Source organism: Musca autumnalis, unplaced genomic scaffold, assembly GCF_047663935.1.
Source record: "Musca autumnalis isolate F117 unplaced genomic scaffold, ASM4766393v1 scaffold_2, whole genome shotgun sequence".
Lineage (NCBI taxonomy): Eukaryota > Metazoa > Arthropoda > Insecta > Diptera > Muscidae > Musca > Musca autumnalis.
The window spans coordinates 103,386,514-103,404,272 of NW_027411755.1; the positions used below are offsets into that span (position 1 = coordinate 103,386,514).

Below are 17,759 nucleotides of genomic sequence, written 5' to 3' on the forward strand. Positions count from 1 at the left end.
TACAACAGAATGGGAACAAATGAATCGAAAAGCACGAACACGAAAGTAGAACGAATGAAACCATGAACAACCTCAGAATGTGCTCACTAGGGCAGAAAGTCTACCGAATAAATAAGGTGACACACATCGACAATATTTCTCAGAAACAGGGAAATTGAAAAAATGTAAACTGAAATCATGCGGCGGCAATGGAGGATCAATATTGCTCTTATTTTGTACAAGGGATTTAGATAAAAGTAATGTATTGTCTAAGATTAAATATTGTGTTGTTTTGTTTTTCAAAATGGTCAGGCTTAATCCCATAGTCGTTGTTTTAATATTTTATTAAAACAACTTTAATTTATTAGTGGGAAAAAATTGGCGATGTTTACCAAGGGGTAAGGCAGGGAATACTATAGTTTCAGATCTCGCCACAGATCTTCATCAGTTCCCTTATTTCTTGTTTTTCAACAAGAAACTTTTTATACCCAAGTGTCAATTGCTAGCTCAAATAGATACGTGCGCAAAGAAACACTCTGATCGAGAATTTCTTTGGCACTACCTAAACTCTAGCAACTTCACTTGCAAACAAATCCAAATTTTTCCCACTGCTATGCGTTCGTCGATTCTCGACGAAAAAGCACATAAGTAGTTTGTTGGTATTGCATACTACAGCAATAAACAACATTTTGACGGTGCCCGGTCTCACAATTAGGAGGGTTGGCGTTTTTTGTTTGGGATGACGACTTCTATTTTGTTTTTCAAAATAGTCAGGCTTAATCCCATAGTCGTTGTCTTAATATTTTATTAAAACAACTTTAATTTATTAGTGGGAAAAAATTGGCGATGTATACCAAGGGGTAAGGCAGGGAATACTATAGTTTCAGATCTCGCCACAGATCTTCATCAGTTCCCTTATTTCTTGTTTTTCAACAAGAAACTTTTTATACCCAAGTGTCAATTGCTAGCTCAAATAGATACGTGCGCAAAGAAACACTCTGATCGAGAATTTCTTTGGCACTACCTAAACTCTAGAAACTTCACTTGCAAACAAATCCAAATTTTTCCCACTGCTATGCGTTCGTCGATTCTCGACGAAAAAGCACATAACTAGTTTGTTGGTATTGAATACTACAGCAAAACCAAACAAAAAACGCCAACCCTCCTAATTGTGAGACTGGGCACCGTCAAAATGTTGTTTATTGCTGTAGTATGCAATACCAACAAACTAGTTATGTGCTTTTTCTTCGAGAATCGACGAAAGCATAGCAGTGGGAAAAATTTGGATTTGTTTGCAAGTGAAGTTGCAAAGAAATTCTCGATCAGAGTGTTTCTTTGCGCACGTATCTATTTGAGCTAACAATTGACACTTGGGTATAAAAAGTTTCTTGTTGAAAAACAAGAAATAAGGGAACTGATGAAGATCTGTGGCGAGATCTGAAACTATAGTATTCCCTGCCTTACCCCTTGGTAAACATCGCCAATTTTTTCCCACTAATAAATTAAAATTGTTTTAATAAAATATTAAAACAACGACTATGGGATTAAGCCTGACTATTTTTAAAAACAAAATAGAAGTCGTCATCCCAAACAAAAAACGCCAACACTCCTAATTGTGTTGTTTTTTGGTTCGATGGCAAAGTATCAAGTAAAAGTGTTGTGGTTTAGGTATGCAAAATGGAAAAGGAAACGATGGAAAATGTACTTACAGTATTTCCGCTAACCATATGATATCCGAAACGGCCAATAACTTCTTCGTATCCCTGATGTATTGCACTCAAAATGCTCGAAACTTTTCCAATTGGTAGTGGTGGTAATTGTAAAGTGTCAAAAAGTAGTATATTCTTGCAGCTTCGAAACGGACAATTTTGGTTTCCAATATCTTTTCTTCCCAAATCAAACCCCTTTGCTTACGTGTGTGTGATTGTGCGTGTGGACATGTACATCACCATTATCTGACATTCATTTTTCGATTTTAAGCCAAATAAACGAAATTAATAATATTGTTGATGGCTGTTGAAAGGTATGATACTGCCGATGTCGACTGGTCGGTGTTGTTCTTGCTTGCCACTTCGTCCTACTGAAGAACAATCAACCGAACTTTGTTTGCTGTTTTCTATGAAAACGTTTTAGGTTTATAGACTCGATCGAAGGAATAAGGAAGCGCAACTTCGAAAATCTATGGAACCCTGGTTCGGTTTTTAGTTGGGCTGTTCCTTTATTTTTAGAAAAGGTAACAGTGGCAAAAAATGTAAAAGTGGTAAACAGCTCTCATATAAATTGTATGCTTTTTATAGTAAGGGAACACATTGCAGGTAAAAAGTGGTAGAAACTGGTAACCTCAGGCACGTAAAGGAACAGGACTATCGACTTCAAACTTACTCAGCACAAGGCCACAAGTGGGTTTAATTACACTATTTTTCAGAGCGTTTGTACACCAAGCAAGATAAATGGAATATAAAGGTTTCTCCAAAAAATCAAATTGTGTAAAATCGAATTGTATGAAAAATGTTCATTTAAAAACCAAACTGGCGAATTTCATAAATACAATTTTACAAATCACAAAATTCGATTGATTTCAAAATTGTGCGGCATACAACTTCTACTTCAACCATGTATGCAGATGTGGTGTAAACCGATGTAGAGATCGATAGAAAACGCCGTCGTTGTTTTATCCAATATCGTGTTTTAAAGTTTTTGCTAGGTGATCGGAAAAGGATCTATGTTCTTGAGAACATTAAATTATATTTCATGTATGCTAGCTAAATGTTAGATTTTTGTGGAAGATTTAGTTTAATTTGTGTAAATAGTTGTAATAATTTCACAAATTATGACAAAAGCAGTAGGTTGGGAACTTCGTGTTTTCAGCTCAGCTTTGAAGCGTGAAATTGTTGTTAATTTGGCTTTGTTGTAAAAGATCGAAAGACAAATATCAATAGCGGCAAGCCGTTATTTTTTTTTCTTTGTTTTTATTTTGTTGCATGCTCTTCTTTTTTTACCAGATCGGAGTCTCTTCTATTTGATAATTCTCCGTTTTTGTTGTCGTCATTTTTGTCTGGTTTTGTTTGTTGTTTTCCATAGGAACATTTTGTATCCAAACTTATTCGATTGATGATTTGTTTTTATGAAAATTTAATAACGTTCGCCTTAAAGCTTGTTTATATTAGTATATTTTGCCGAGTTATTTAAGGCATATGCAATTAAATGGACATTTGAAACCAGTAGAACGTAAATGAACTACCACTCCGAGAAGCTGTTATATTTCAGTACAATAACATTTGAAATTGCCACAAAACCATATATAGTCGAATTTTAAACCCAATTACCAATGAGATGTCAAGAAATGACGAAATCTGCTTTGTTTGTTTGTTTCTAATGTATGATTATTTAAAGTTTCCAGCTAATCATGTTGTCATTAGAAGAATACTGTAACAACCAACACGTTTTGGATCCAAGCAAAAAGACAATAACATTTTTTTTTGTCACACACCAGGAATATTTGCTGTAAAAAACTTTACGAACTCATGGAAAATTGTTATTACAGGAACAGGCAATTTACATATGCCTCAGCCAAATTATTTTATCTTACAAAGAGCAAATATGTATATAATTTTAGATGTTTTGTGCAATATTTTTTCTCTCTTTTTTCCTTCTTCTTGTTTTGGATGAGAAACTCCCACGTTTTTGGTTTTATTTTGTTTTAATTTCTATAAACTATGCACTCGATTTTTTCTTCATTAATTTTACGTGCTTTTGTTTTTGTGTTGAATTTTTTCTTTAACTTTTTATATAATTTGTAATTTTTGTATTGATTCAATTTCTTCCTTTATTTTGTTTACTCCAATTGCCTTTATTTATGCCAAACCAGAATCTTTAGTTCGTTTTCTATTTTATTCCCACGCACACACACACACACGAACGCGGGGTATAGTTTCTTTTGTTTTGCCGATAGCTTGGCCTTCGACGATCAATCACAGACTAATTGCTGATAGTTTTTAATAATTTTTGCAAATCACATTTTTGTGGTGTTTCGTTGAGGCAGTCAGTCAATTGATTCTCTTGGGTGTGTTGTGGGTAGTGGAGATTTATTAAGTGGAGACATGTGTGTACTCAGGGACTATGTTGCAAAGAGTAGTTTTGTGGAGAACTGTGATACTCTGTTGATGACGAGAGTATTTGATCTCTTTGTTGAGAATAATACAGTGGATGCACCGTTGTTGGTATTTGTTGGAGTGAAGGGGAATTCGATTGGAGCACCGGAACAGAGATGGGTTTATCATTGGTGTCCAAACTAAATGAGAATTGATGGGTGAGTAATCTACCTTTTTTAAACAACGGCTGACATAGGCCTCATTTGGATTTTTTATTCTCTGTTACACCAATGTGCAGCAGTTGACATCAATGATTAAGGTAAAGGAAGAATTGAAATAACAAGAACAAATTGAAATAACAAGAGATACCAATATTTCTTATTAATAAATCTCGTTCATGTATGTCAATAATGTTTTGCAAATGAAAATGATTTAACGAGTTTGACAAATTTATTGTGTAATTATGGTTGCGGGTAAAGCAGAGTCTGGCTTTGCGTTTTTTGTGGATGTTTTATTTTGCAGCGGGAAGAATGTATGTATGTTTCGTAGCGGGTAGAACGTATGTCGTATGTACATATGTTTCGTAGCGGGCACAATAAATCTTCATAAAAAATAATCTCTTTGTAAAGAGATTTTGTGACTTGGACCGAAGCTTTTTTTTTTTGTAGAAAACAGATATGTGTGTATGAACTCAGCGTTTGAATTCAAACAGCAAATAACATAAACGAAAACAGAAAAACCCTATATGCTCACACTTTAATAAGATCTTTCATACCTTCTTCCAAACTGGTGTATGTATATCTTGTTCAGCGGCGGACGTAATCCAAAATCAGTCTTCCTCAGAAACAGCAAAGCGGTGGACGTAATCCAAAAGAAAAAATAGCTCGCCAATTCCTCAGAGGCTCGTAAGGACCATGTACAATTTAATAGTTCAAATCTGGGCAGGCTAACAGTTTTCAAAGGAGCCACTTTACTTTTCGAAACAAGTAAGTTTGTATAGGTAACATTTTGAGGTGACGTGGACCGGATATATAAGCACGCACAGTAAGCTTTCGCCAACCGCATCATCCATCCTGAAAAATCAAATATACGTTGATGATATTCTATCGGGAGCACATTCCCTAACAGAGGCGAGGTCATACCTGAATGAGGTAATTGATTTATTAAGTTCCGCAGGGTTTCCTTTAAAGAAAATTACTGCAAATCACCCCCAAATTCTACAAAATCTTCAACCAGCAGATCTACTTAGCGAAGATTTCTTAAAAATCGAAGATATAAGCGAAACCAAAACTTTGGGCATTCAATGGAATGTAATTTCGGACTACTTCTTCTACAAGGTAACACACATAGAGTTACCAACTTGTTCTGTTACAAAATGGAAAATTTTGTCTATTGTTGCTAAATTATTTGATCCTGCTGGTTGGTTGACCCCCATTATTGTTGTTGCGAAACTTTTGATGCAGCAGTTGTGGATTGACGGCACGAATTGGGACGAAGAAGTCAAAACCGCATTCATTTGAGAAATGGAAATTTTTCATTCAGAATTTCGCTGACATTCAAAAAATCAAGATCCCGCGTTGGATACTTTTCGCTCCGGACAGTAAAATACAAATTCACGGATTCTGTGATGCGTCGGAGAAAGCTTACTGTGCGTGCTTATATATCCGGTCCACGTCACCTCAAAATGTTACCTATACAAACTTACTTGTTTCAAAAAGTAAAGTGGCTCCTTTGAAAACTGTTAGCCTGCCCAGATTAGAACTATGTGGTGCAGCAATGCTTTCTAAACTTGTGAAAACTGTTTGTCAAAACTTGGATTTTTCAACACCAGAAATCTATTTATGGACTGATTCCACAATTACCCTTGCCTGGATCAGTAAACCACCTTTGCACTGGAATACTTTTGTTGCGAACAAAGTCTCTGAGATTCTTGACAATATTGGTAATGTAAATTGGAGACATGTTTCATCAGCAGACAACCCAGCAGATCTCGGAACTCGTGGATGCACTGCTGATGAACTACTGTCAAATACACTCTGGTGGAATGGACCAAATTGGTTAGTTAAAGAGCCAATCAATTGACCAAATCAGGTCAACTTCAAAGAGCCAATACTTGAAAGAAAGGTGATAGCCCTCCATACTCAAGTAACAACGGAGGATATTCTGGAAAGATTTTCATCTTTACAACGAGCCCTCAGAGTTTGTTCATATGTATTTAGATTTATTAATGGATGCAGAAAAATTCTGCCTCCTGCAGTACAAAAAAATGTAATAACCGCTCAAGAGATATCACATGTAAAATATCATTTAATCCGACTGGCTCAAATGACGCACTATGTGTGGGAATACCAGGCTCTTGAGTCCAATCGTCCTATACCCAACAAAAGCAGACTACTGACTTTAAATCCATATCTCGACGGAAATAAGCTTCTGAGAGCCAATGGTCGTTTAGCCAATGCCGACACAAGCTACAATGAAAGAAGTCCAATAATTTTGCCAGAAAAATCCCGTTTTTGTAAACTATTCATTGAATATACCCATGAACTTTTGTTGCATGCAGAACATCAATCAATGTTACGAGCAATCCGCCAAGAGTTTTTTGTTATACGATTGGAAAGCGCTGTACGTCATTGCATACGTAACTGCAACAAATGTACAATTTATAAACACCGATTTCAACATCAGATTATGGCCGCCTTACCTCCAGAACGCTGTACATTTTCACTACCGTTTACGAATACTGGACTTGATTTCGCAAGTCCTTTTGAAATCAAAACTTCTCGTCTTCGTAACGCAAAATTACAAAAAGGTTACGCCGCAATTTTCGTATGTCTCTCCACTCGTGCTATACACCTTGAAGTGTGCTCCGACTTGTCTTCAGAAGCATTTCTTGCAACATTTAGCCGATTCGTTGGACGAAGAGGTCTTCCGAATCAATTGTATTCTGATAATGGAAGCAACTTCGTTGGATCTAACCGCATACTATTACAAGAGTATAAACAATTTTTACTATCCGCTGAACAGCATCTAGTGGAAAAATACAATTTACATGGATTCAAGTGGCATTTTATCCCGCCCCAGGCACCACATATGGGTGGCATGTGGGAAGCGGCGGTAAAATCTATGAAAACTCATCTTAGAAAAGTTGCAGGACCTTATTGATCAAAATTGAAAGTATCTTGAACTCCAGACCATTATCTCCTCTGAGTGAAGACCCAACTGAGTTAATACCACTAACACCGGGTCATTTGTTACGGGGAGCTCCACTTGTTGCCATACCCGAACAATTTTCAGACAACTTATCGTTGATGAACAGATGGCAAAGATTAAAAACTTTGCAACTCCACTTTGCTAGGCGTTGGAAAAATGAGTACATAACTGAGCTCCAACGTCGGTACAAATGGAAGAGAACTCAACGAGATTTGCAACCAGACGATTTTGTTGTCATCAAAGATGACAACCTTCCACCAACCGAATGGCGACTTGGACGTGTGGTTAAAGTGTTTACGGGTAAGGATTACAAAGTTCGCGTAGCTGAAATTCGCACACAAAATGGACTAGTTGTACGTCCACTTGTTAAACTTTGTATTCTTCCCAATTGTTAGCTTTGTACCCTGCTCACATATTTAATAATACCTTACATTTCAGTAGTCATTCTAGCTTGCCCAAATGTCGTATCTGCCAAGATAGACATTTCATCCAGTCATGTCCCACCTTTCATAAAATGAACTTCATGAAGCGTCGAGAATTAGCAAGAGAAAAGGGGTTCTGTTTCAATTGCCTATGCACCGCTCATATCCGCGAATGGTGTCCAAGCAGGAGAACTTGTATGGTCTGTCAAAAAGGACATCACACGATGCTTCACGTCGACAACAATGCCTCATCCAAGTCTAAGACAAAACGCAGATCACCCTCGCGAAGTTGTAGCCCCGCAACTACTACATCCAACACCCGTCGCAGTAGCATTCAGCAGCAAAAAAGAGATCCCCTCAGACAACAACGAAATCCACCACGCCTTCAACATCACGACATAAGAGCAGTGTAAGTGACCGACTGAGCTGCCGAGCTAAGTCTCATGTTTTTATGCCAACCGCACTCGCAAAGGTTTTGACCGCAGATGGCTGCGACAAAGTTCGGCTAATATTGAATTCTGGCGCAGCACAAACCACTATATCTGTCAAGTTGGTAGAAAGATTAAAACTGTCTCTGACACAACGAGCAGGAAAACAGTTCACTACAATAAACCTGCAATCTTTTCATGACCATACGACAAAGGTCCAAATCACTGGTGAAATAAGACGTCAGCTTAATGAATGTCATGCTGAGCCGACCAAGGATAAACACCTCCAGTCAATCTACAATCACCTGACAGATCTTGCCGATCCACATTTCTTTAATCCGATCAACATCGAGATAATTCTTGCTAATGACCAAATCCCAAAAATAATTAAAGCTGGACTTATACAAACCGCCACCAACATGCCAATAGCACAAAGCTCGGTATTCGGCTGGATAATTTCCGGAAGATGTCAATACTGAGTTGCGTTACAGCAAGAGGCCCCGGCATGTTAAACCCTGTTTAACAAAATAGTTTAACAATATGAATTTTTATCTGAATTATAAGCACTTGAATTTCCCTTAGAATTACGATCAAAACTTTATCAATCTGGTAACATTTCACTTATGAACTAAAAGAGCTTTCACTCATTCTTTTAAATGCATTTGTATCTAATTCCATTTGTTTCATGTAATACCATTTAAACAAAATGTCTTCAACCACAAAACATAATGTATGATATCTTGTTCACTTGGATTAAAACAGTCGTTGCATTAAGAAAACAAAAATAAAGCCTTATTTTGCTCAACCGCACAAATTTAACCTTAACCTGCTAAATCTGCTTTTATTGGTTATAATTACATGCGTGGGAGTTGCCACCGCTATCAGAAGAAACTATACAGTCCACTCCACTCTAGGCCAACGTCCACGAGTGTACAATTATGAAGTCATCCACATAAAGGAATGCGGAAGCATCTAATCCTGTTATAGCTATTGATAATGTCCTCGCCCAGTCTAAAAGGCAGTTAGTGGCCGTGATTCATTCTTAATGAATAAAAGTCGACGAGAATACCAAAATATCTTTTTATGCCAAAAAAGATAAGAACGTAATACCCACGAATTGCGTATTCAAAGAAAGAACTGAAATGTGTGTTGGTTGTGACAGACAAGTGATTTATGTTTAAAAGTGGAACATGATGCAAGGCCTTCCTATGGAAAGCCCCCACTTATATTCGACTACGCAAACATAGTTCCAGGTAGAAGTTTCACTACCAAGATTACTCTCTACGATCCACTCTGAGCGAACAATATCTCCGTGACGATTTGTAGAGCAATGATTTGAGAATACATAAGGAAAGGAGACCCATCTGCGATCTGAACATAATCAAAAGAGTAGTTAGTATGTAAACACCGGTTATCAATATCTACAAAAATATATTTCTTGGTAACAAATTATGTCCATTTCGTGGTGATCGATCAGTATAGAGATATTATTAGACTAAATGCATCAGTTTTGATGTTTTTCAAAAATCAGTGAGTATAGATGATTGTAATGAAGTTTATGTTACTGGTTGTTGCAGTTACTCTTTCAAACAGTTATGGTATGAATTGGTAAAGAGAGAAAGAGAGTATCATATCTGTTTCCATCTGGTTCGCACAAACTGTTACAAACAGTTATTGGTGGTGATACCATTTGTAACTGTTGTGCGTTGTCAATGCGAAAGGGGTGGTTTAATTGTTTAAAGCTGTTTGTGAAAAAATTACAATTTGATTGCCTTTTCAGGTTGGTTCTTCGTGTAAAATTTTATTAATATATGGTAAATAACAAAAATGTTTTGCAATCGATGAATCCGAGTTTCACCCTTTCAGAATTCGCGAACTGTTAACATATTCTATAAAGTGCGACTACAATTCTTTAAAATGAAGTGTTTTAGGAGGGATCCCATAATGTCGACCATTAACATTAATTTTCGTGGAAGCTGTGTTGGCATCAATGTAGAAAAATGGGTAAAAATGGGTTGAAGCCAACAAGTTTTTTGATGTTCCCATGCGATTTCTGGCTTAACCTTACATTTTATAGACCTATTCCGAAAGAATGAATCACAGAATACTCCATGGACAATAAGATAGCAGTGTATGATTTTTCGATATATCCACTGCATCCACCTAAAATTAATGCTGACATTTTGAAGACGGAATTTCGGGGTTTTTTTAATTTTTATAATAATCCGTACGCGCAAGAAGATAATTTTCCAAACTCATAACACGATTATAGAACTCGTGATTTTACGTCGTTTGGTGCATATCTCATGAGTGTGCTCCTTACAGCATCCTAGTAATTGGAGTCTAAACACCAATATTTGATGCGTGAATTTTTTAAAAAAAAAACCTATTTTTTGCGCTTAAAATTTACAAGTGTCATTCAATTCCCTTTGTACCCCGCGTGAATTTAGTTTTTTTACGCGACGTTTCTAATGAAGCCTTCCGCGATCGAATTCATCTACTGAAACCGCGAATATAGATACATACCTTGAAAATCGGAAAATCAGCAAAAATATATTTTGACAAATCCGCGTAATAAACCGCGATTTTCTTTAAAATTTTGTACATAAATGGAATCCTTTACTGGGGATTATAATATTTGCGAAAACACGTGTCATAAAAAAACAGAGAGGCACAGAGGCACATCTGCGGTTTTTGAAGAATCTATTTGAAATAGGTGTATATTGACGTATTTTTGATGGGCGCTGATGAAACCAGATGCGCATCAAAATCGTATGCACATTGCGCGACTTGTACCAACTTTAAGGTTTTTTGCAGTGCATGATGCAACTGGAGGCACGCCATGGTCGCTGAGTGAAACATCGAAATATGCATAAATATTGAAAGATATTGATTCGCTTTATCTAAAATCGGATGCGCATCAACCGACTTTAACTAATTCGCGAATTACAGGCTTTTTAATTTTCAAATCTTTTAAATGATAGTAATTTCAATATTACTCTTAATTTCCTATCCGTATAAGTTATCACAGTAAGCATTTATGCTTTCACGATGGTAAACCATATATTTTGATAAAGTTTTAGCAGAATACTTTAATTTATGTATTAAATTTTAGCGAAATAGTTGGATAACTCTCAAATATTTTTTTTCTAATTTTTCAACACAAACCAAAAAATGCATCAATATTTTCCAACAATGAGTTGTTTCTCTTTTGTTGTTGTTATAATATGCAATTTATAAAGCCAATGTTTATAATTTTGGTTTCACATTTTTTACGCGTTGTCTAGTTTCTGTACGTATTTTTAATTTAGTTTTTAGAGGTTTATACGGACTCAGAGTTAGTATAATTTAAATTTATTGTCAGATTTTTTTAATTTTTTTGATTTTCCGCGAAATGTGTTTTTACATTTTGGAAATTTTGGTGCATCTACGGATGGATATCAAATGCTGTTACTGATATATGATTACAATTTCTCAATACAAAAAATAAGAAATTTTAAAATATTTTTTTTTATAAGAGGATAAAAACCGCTATAAATTTTGCGCGCATCGGCCAATTTCGTGAACGCGAGCAGATTTGAAATCAGATTTTTTCCTTTAACTCTATACCAAAAATCGTAGATGTGCTCGCGAAATTTTTTTTCAAATGGAATTGCAAAGGAATTTTGTTATTTGCCATATGTACAATTAAACAACGTTATCATTGTAAAGCCAAAAATATTACATAATTTTATGTAAAACCAGATTACTGGAATCGATATCTTTAATTATTCTTTCAATTAGTGGCGTAAATTGTTTTGACATTCTTTCTCTCGGCGCGGTATACGATGTTTTACACAGTTCATAGATTACGAGAGGTGATTTCTTGGACGGATTTAGCATGATTATGATTGGAATATAAGAAATGTATCATATTCTCCTAAACAACATTACCTGTTAATACTTTTGGTAATATTTTTGTTTGTTGAAGACTATGAAAGTAGAAATCCCATCTATACAATGATGCAAAGAAGGTTGGCGTATGTGGCCAAATAACGGAGATATCGTAATAGGAAATCACGCTAAGGTCACAATTTTGAGATATCGCAATAGTTTGTAATGCAACCCATTTTTCTATTTTTTGTAATCACGCTACTGGTAGCAATTTTGATCGGATCTCCACGAAAATTTGGGATCCCCAGAGAGGAAGGCGCATATTGGGTTTGATGAAGGTCGGACAATATGCCCTAAGGGGTAGGGTATCACATAATCGGCCCCGTCCCGACTGTAGCCTTTGCTCACTTGTTATACCCTACACCACTACGTGGAAAGGGTATTATATGTTTGTTCTGGTAAAAATTCATGTAACACCGCAAAATATTGGTCGGAGACCCCCAATGTGGTATACCAATTTTCATATCTCGACGAGATAAAGCGATTTTGAGATGTGTGTCCGTCCGTCCGTCTGTCCATTAGAAATTGTAATCAAAATCCAGGCCGCAATTATGGACCGATCGTCACGAAATTTTGTATGGAGGTCGGGTTCAGACCAGAATAGCTCCCTACTTTTATTGGTGATGATCGTGAAATATTTTGCGGGTGAAATGGACCAAAACATAATATTTTAAATAAGTATATGACAGAAATGAAATTTGTAAAATGGGATGATGATCAGATAATATTAAGAGGGTTAAATGGACCACAACTTTTGTGTGAAAATTGTGAAACTTTTTAATATACAGCTTATATCTTTATTCCTGGCAGAGACATTCCGGCAAGTAAGCTCTACTTGAAAAAGGAACACTGACCCTTCTATTGATGTCAAATGTGTTAGCGCACATGATAAGATAACAGATTTACAGCCTAATATACCCAGTTATTTGTTTGAAAAAAAAAACAAAAACATTGTTCCACAACATCCCATACGGGACAAGGGAGACTTCTCTCATATTGTTTGTAGTGTTGTCATAAACACGCTAAAGGTCACAATTATAGCTCAATAATGCACGAGGTAAGAGTTTACGTAGAAGAAGATGCCTACAATTTTGGATAATTATATGATATTATTTAGCGGGTGAAATGGACCATTAGTTTTGTATGAAAAATAAAAAAATATTTTGGTCTATATTTTATTTCCTGGAGGGCATATACCGGCAAGGTAGCCTACATATGGAAAATGAACTACTGACCTTTCCCCCTGATGCCAATTGCAAAAACGTGTCTGCTAGATAACGGACCTACTGCCGAATATATAATGAGTTTTGAGTAGAGAACCACATTTTCCTCCCATGATACAGATTGTCCCTATCATGACAGAAGTCCAGTTTATGCATTATTGCCAATTACGTGAAGCCATAGCGTATTATTGGGGTCGCTTCTCCACGTTTTTGTCAAAAGGTTTTCGGTGCCGCTACCGTTAAAGTTTTTTTGAAGTATTAATTTTGGTGAAGGCAGAGGCAAACAATTTTAACCAACCAATTTTAATAAAATCTATAAAGAGCCGTGGATGTACACTCACAACCAATTTTTGGCATAAATCGGATACAGCTTCCATACCGCTAAACTTTTTAACCTCTAATCCAATATTTTCAAAAACATTTTTTCCAATTTGATTGCTTGAGTGGAGTATTCCCCCATTGGCTCACTTTTCGGCTTTTCCAAAGAAACACCAAAATCAAAATATTCTGCAACATGTCAGCACGTATCAACTAAGAATTCGTCGAATTCTGTGAGTTGAAAATAACATCACCACAGTTGCCTGTGAGGTTGTTTTTGGAATTTTGCTTTTAACAAATTTCCCTTTGCGCGTGCCTCCGCTGTTTTTTGTTTGTTTTGTTTATTGTTGAAGATTCAATCTCATTTGATTGCTTGAGTGGAGTATTCCCCTATTGGCTCAACTTCATTTATTACCCTCTATTACAGTGAGTAATGTTTTTCAAAACGAACTGACAGTGTTGCAAAATTTTACTGATGCCATGATTTCATCCCGGCGAAGGGAATTATCAATTGGCTTCTCAGTTTTTGAAATGATGCCTTTTTAGCGAAAAAACCGAACTCTTTAAGTGTCTAGTATTCCCATATAAATGAGAATCACACTCACTTTTCGGCTTTTCCAAAGAAACACCAAAATCAAAATATTCTGCAACATGTCAGCACGTATCAACTAAGAATTCGTCGACTTCTGTGAGTTGAAAATAACATCACCACAGTTGCCTGTGAGGTTGTTTTTGGAATTTTGTTTTTAACAAATTTCCCTTTGCGCGTGCCTCCGCTGTTTTTTGTTTGTTTTGTTTAGTGTTGAAGATTCAATCTCTCATCCCGGCGAAGGGAATTATCAATTGGCTTCTCAGTTTTTGAAACGATGCCTTTTTAGCGAAAAACCGAACTCTTTAAGTGTCTAGTATTCCCATATGAATGAGAATCACACTCACTTTTCGGCTTTTCCAAAGAAACACCAAAATCAAAATATTCTGCAACATTTCAGCACGTATCAACTAAGAATTCGTCGAATTCTGTGAGTTGAAAATAACATCACCACAGTTGCCTGTGAGGTTGTTTTTGGAATTTTGTTTTTAACAAATTTCCCTTTGCGCGTGCCTCCGCTGTTTTTTGTTTGTTTTGTTTATTGTTGAAGATTCAATATCATTTGATTGCTTGAGTGGAGTATTTCCCCATTGGCTCAACTTCATTTATTACCCTCTATTACAGAGAGTAATGTTTTTCAAAACGAACTGACAGTGTTGCAAAATTTTACTGATCGCTACCAATATCATGATTTCATCCCGGCAAAGGGAATTATCAATTGGCTTCTTAGTTTTTGAAATGATGCCTTTTAAGAGAAACCCCGAACTCTTTAAGTGTATAGTATTCCCATATGAATGAGAATCACACTCACTTTTCGGCTTTTCCAAAGAAACACCAAAATCAAAATATTCTGCAACATGTCAGCACGTATCAACTAAGAATTCGTCGAATTCTGTGAGTTGAAAATAACATCACCACAGTTGCCAATTTTTTTTAATTTTTGCATTAGCCGTTTCCGCTGTTCTAGTAGATGGATTTTCACTCTATAGTTGATTTATATGATCCGGAACTAAAATTTCGCGGGGTACCAGCACACTCAAAAGAATATTGTAAATACTCTACCCAACAAATAGGTTTCTTAGAAAAAATATTGCTCTTAATGTTGGCTTTGGCAGTAAATTACTGTGATGCTGTGTGGACTACATAGTCAATATACATATCAAATTATGAGTAGTCGCGAAAACTTTAATTAAGGTGGATACAGTGTAAATTTTGAAAAGTGATACATTAGAAGTGTAATCTTCACTTTGTATTCTTCTACTTTTACTTTGGACAGGTGTCGGTCATTTCAATGGTTTAACCAGCAATCGAATAGCAACGTAAAAACCCTCGTTACTTTCAACGTGTTTTTACCTATTTGTATTAATTTACGCGGTCATAACTTCCACGCATATTAAATTTTTTTGGCAAATTTTTAGCTTTGTTCAAAAACAAGCAATAGTCGTAGTTACTGGTAAACTACAACAGTTCGCGTATTATAATAGTGCAAACCTTGCCTTCATGGTAACTAAATTTGTTTGTCTTTCACTCATATATAAGTTTATATCACAAGGATATCACCCTGAAAGGCACAAAACCGCGTGCATTAGCAAGCATAAGTACGGCACAAGTACACAATTTTTGGACGATAGATCTTCAATAATTTCAGAATTTTAAAATTGACAATTTTTATATAGCATTTGTAGTGTTCAATAAACTGGAGGAGTGTCATTGTAACTGGGAATATTTGTATTCCAAAAAGAAACCTGATGTTCAAAGAAAATTGCAAACATTTCCTGGCCAGGCACATCAATTTTTCAACCCCTCAGTAATGTTGGCGACATTTTCTGAGTACTTCATCCATTTCTCTACAAGTGGTATCTTAGGACATGCCGTTCGTACACGGCGATAAACTGTAGGTCCCACATCATTGAACCAATATGAATCGGGGTGCACTCATTGATATAAGAGAAGAGACTTTGTTCCATAAAGGAATTGTGATTTGTTGAAAGCTAATTCCCAGGGGTAGTGGTGTAGGTTATCATATGGTCGGCCCCGTCCGACTATAGCAGGGTCGAGCTTCTTTGCTTAGATCGTATAATGAGGGCGCCCACTGAGTTGTTTTTGCATTTGCTTCTCTCTCTCACGTACAGTGTAAATTAATGAAAACAAACAAAAACATAATGTGGTTGTTGCTTTTTTCACTCATACGTTCATACATGTCTTCGCTTTGGTTGTATTTCTGTGGTCGTCGCTGGACTATAGCCTTGCTTACTTGTTAATTATGTGTTTGCTATGCATAAGCAACCATAAAACACACAACTCCAGTTTTTCCATCTATTGTACTTATAGTATTTGAAAAATATTTGTGGTACCACAGTTATTTGAGAACGAAAAAACAAATACTGATCTTACTCGCTGTTGTACAACACACAACTGTTTCTCTCTTTTACGGTAGGGTGAGTTCGCACACATAAAACAATACCATAACTGTTAAATTCATTCTCTCTTTTATACAAACAGTTACTGGTATGTATCTGTTGTATTTGCTTTGTTGATACAAACAGTTCCATCAATGCACGCCTTTAATATTCCCTAGGCTTACGGTACGATAAAATGTTATATCAATGGCAAGCTAAGACTTTCACCATATTTTAAATATTGACACAATTCCTTGTGAAATGCTACGCCCGATGTGCCCAAAAACAAAATCAAAGAAAGAATAATAAATTAACTCGGGAGATTAAAATGAAACAATGACGTGATATATAGCTTTATTTCCTTACCTGCGGAATGAGCTAGAGCTTGCCATAATTGTGTTGTAGCTGCATCCGTACCAAGTTCTTCTGAAGTAATACTGTCTGGTGATTTGCGTTCGCGTCCTTCAGATGTTACACCTGTTTCTGTTTGAAAGTTTTGAATTTTTTTAGTACTATGTTTATTTTTGGACTTTTTTATGCAAATCAAATCATCATCATTTTTACACAGGTCCAGCCGCTTTGAATGACTCGATAAATCGCCCAAAAATGAGGAACATTGTTCCATTTCAGACGATCTCACTGCAGGTAACTTCGTGTCTACTGAATGGTCGTTTGGTATCACAGAATTTTTAATACTGGAGCATAGCTTTGGGGAAAAGCTGGGCGATTTCGGCTTTGAGCATTGTGGTGATAATACATTTTTACTAATATCCATTAAAACTGCAGCTGTTTCCATTTGTTGCTTTAAATTCCTATTTGTTCCTATACTTGAGTAATCACATACATCATTCTGCTGCAAAAACTGACCATCAACCTGACTTTTTTCTTTTCTATCACATTTTTCAACAGTTTCAGATGGAGAGTTCCTTAATAGTTCCTTCTCGCGGTTACTATATTGATCTGTTTCTATATAATATGTATCTTTTTTTGACATATTACATAGTTCTGTAAGTGCACTTGCTGCCATTTTTTCAGATGCTGACTTATTCCAAGAAGCCGTAATGATATTATTGAAATGAATTTCGATCTCCGACAAATTCTGAAAATATTCAAGACAATAATTTTTATAGATTATTTACAATACATAGTATAGACCCTAGTCTAGTT

General features: G+C 36.0%; 1 protein-coding gene across 1 annotated transcript in view; it reads right to left on the reverse strand.

The window, feature by feature from the left end:
* Positions 1–17,759, reverse strand: part of LOC141394375 (uncharacterized) — a 360,060-nt gene that overhangs the window by 172,586 nt on the left and 169,715 nt on the right. Inside the window, exon 3 of the mRNA XM_073968640.1 lies at positions 16,959–17,691. Coding sequence (XP_073824741.1) covers positions 16,959–17,691 — 733 coding nt within the window. The remainder of the gene's footprint in view (positions 1–16,958; positions 17,692–17,759) is intronic.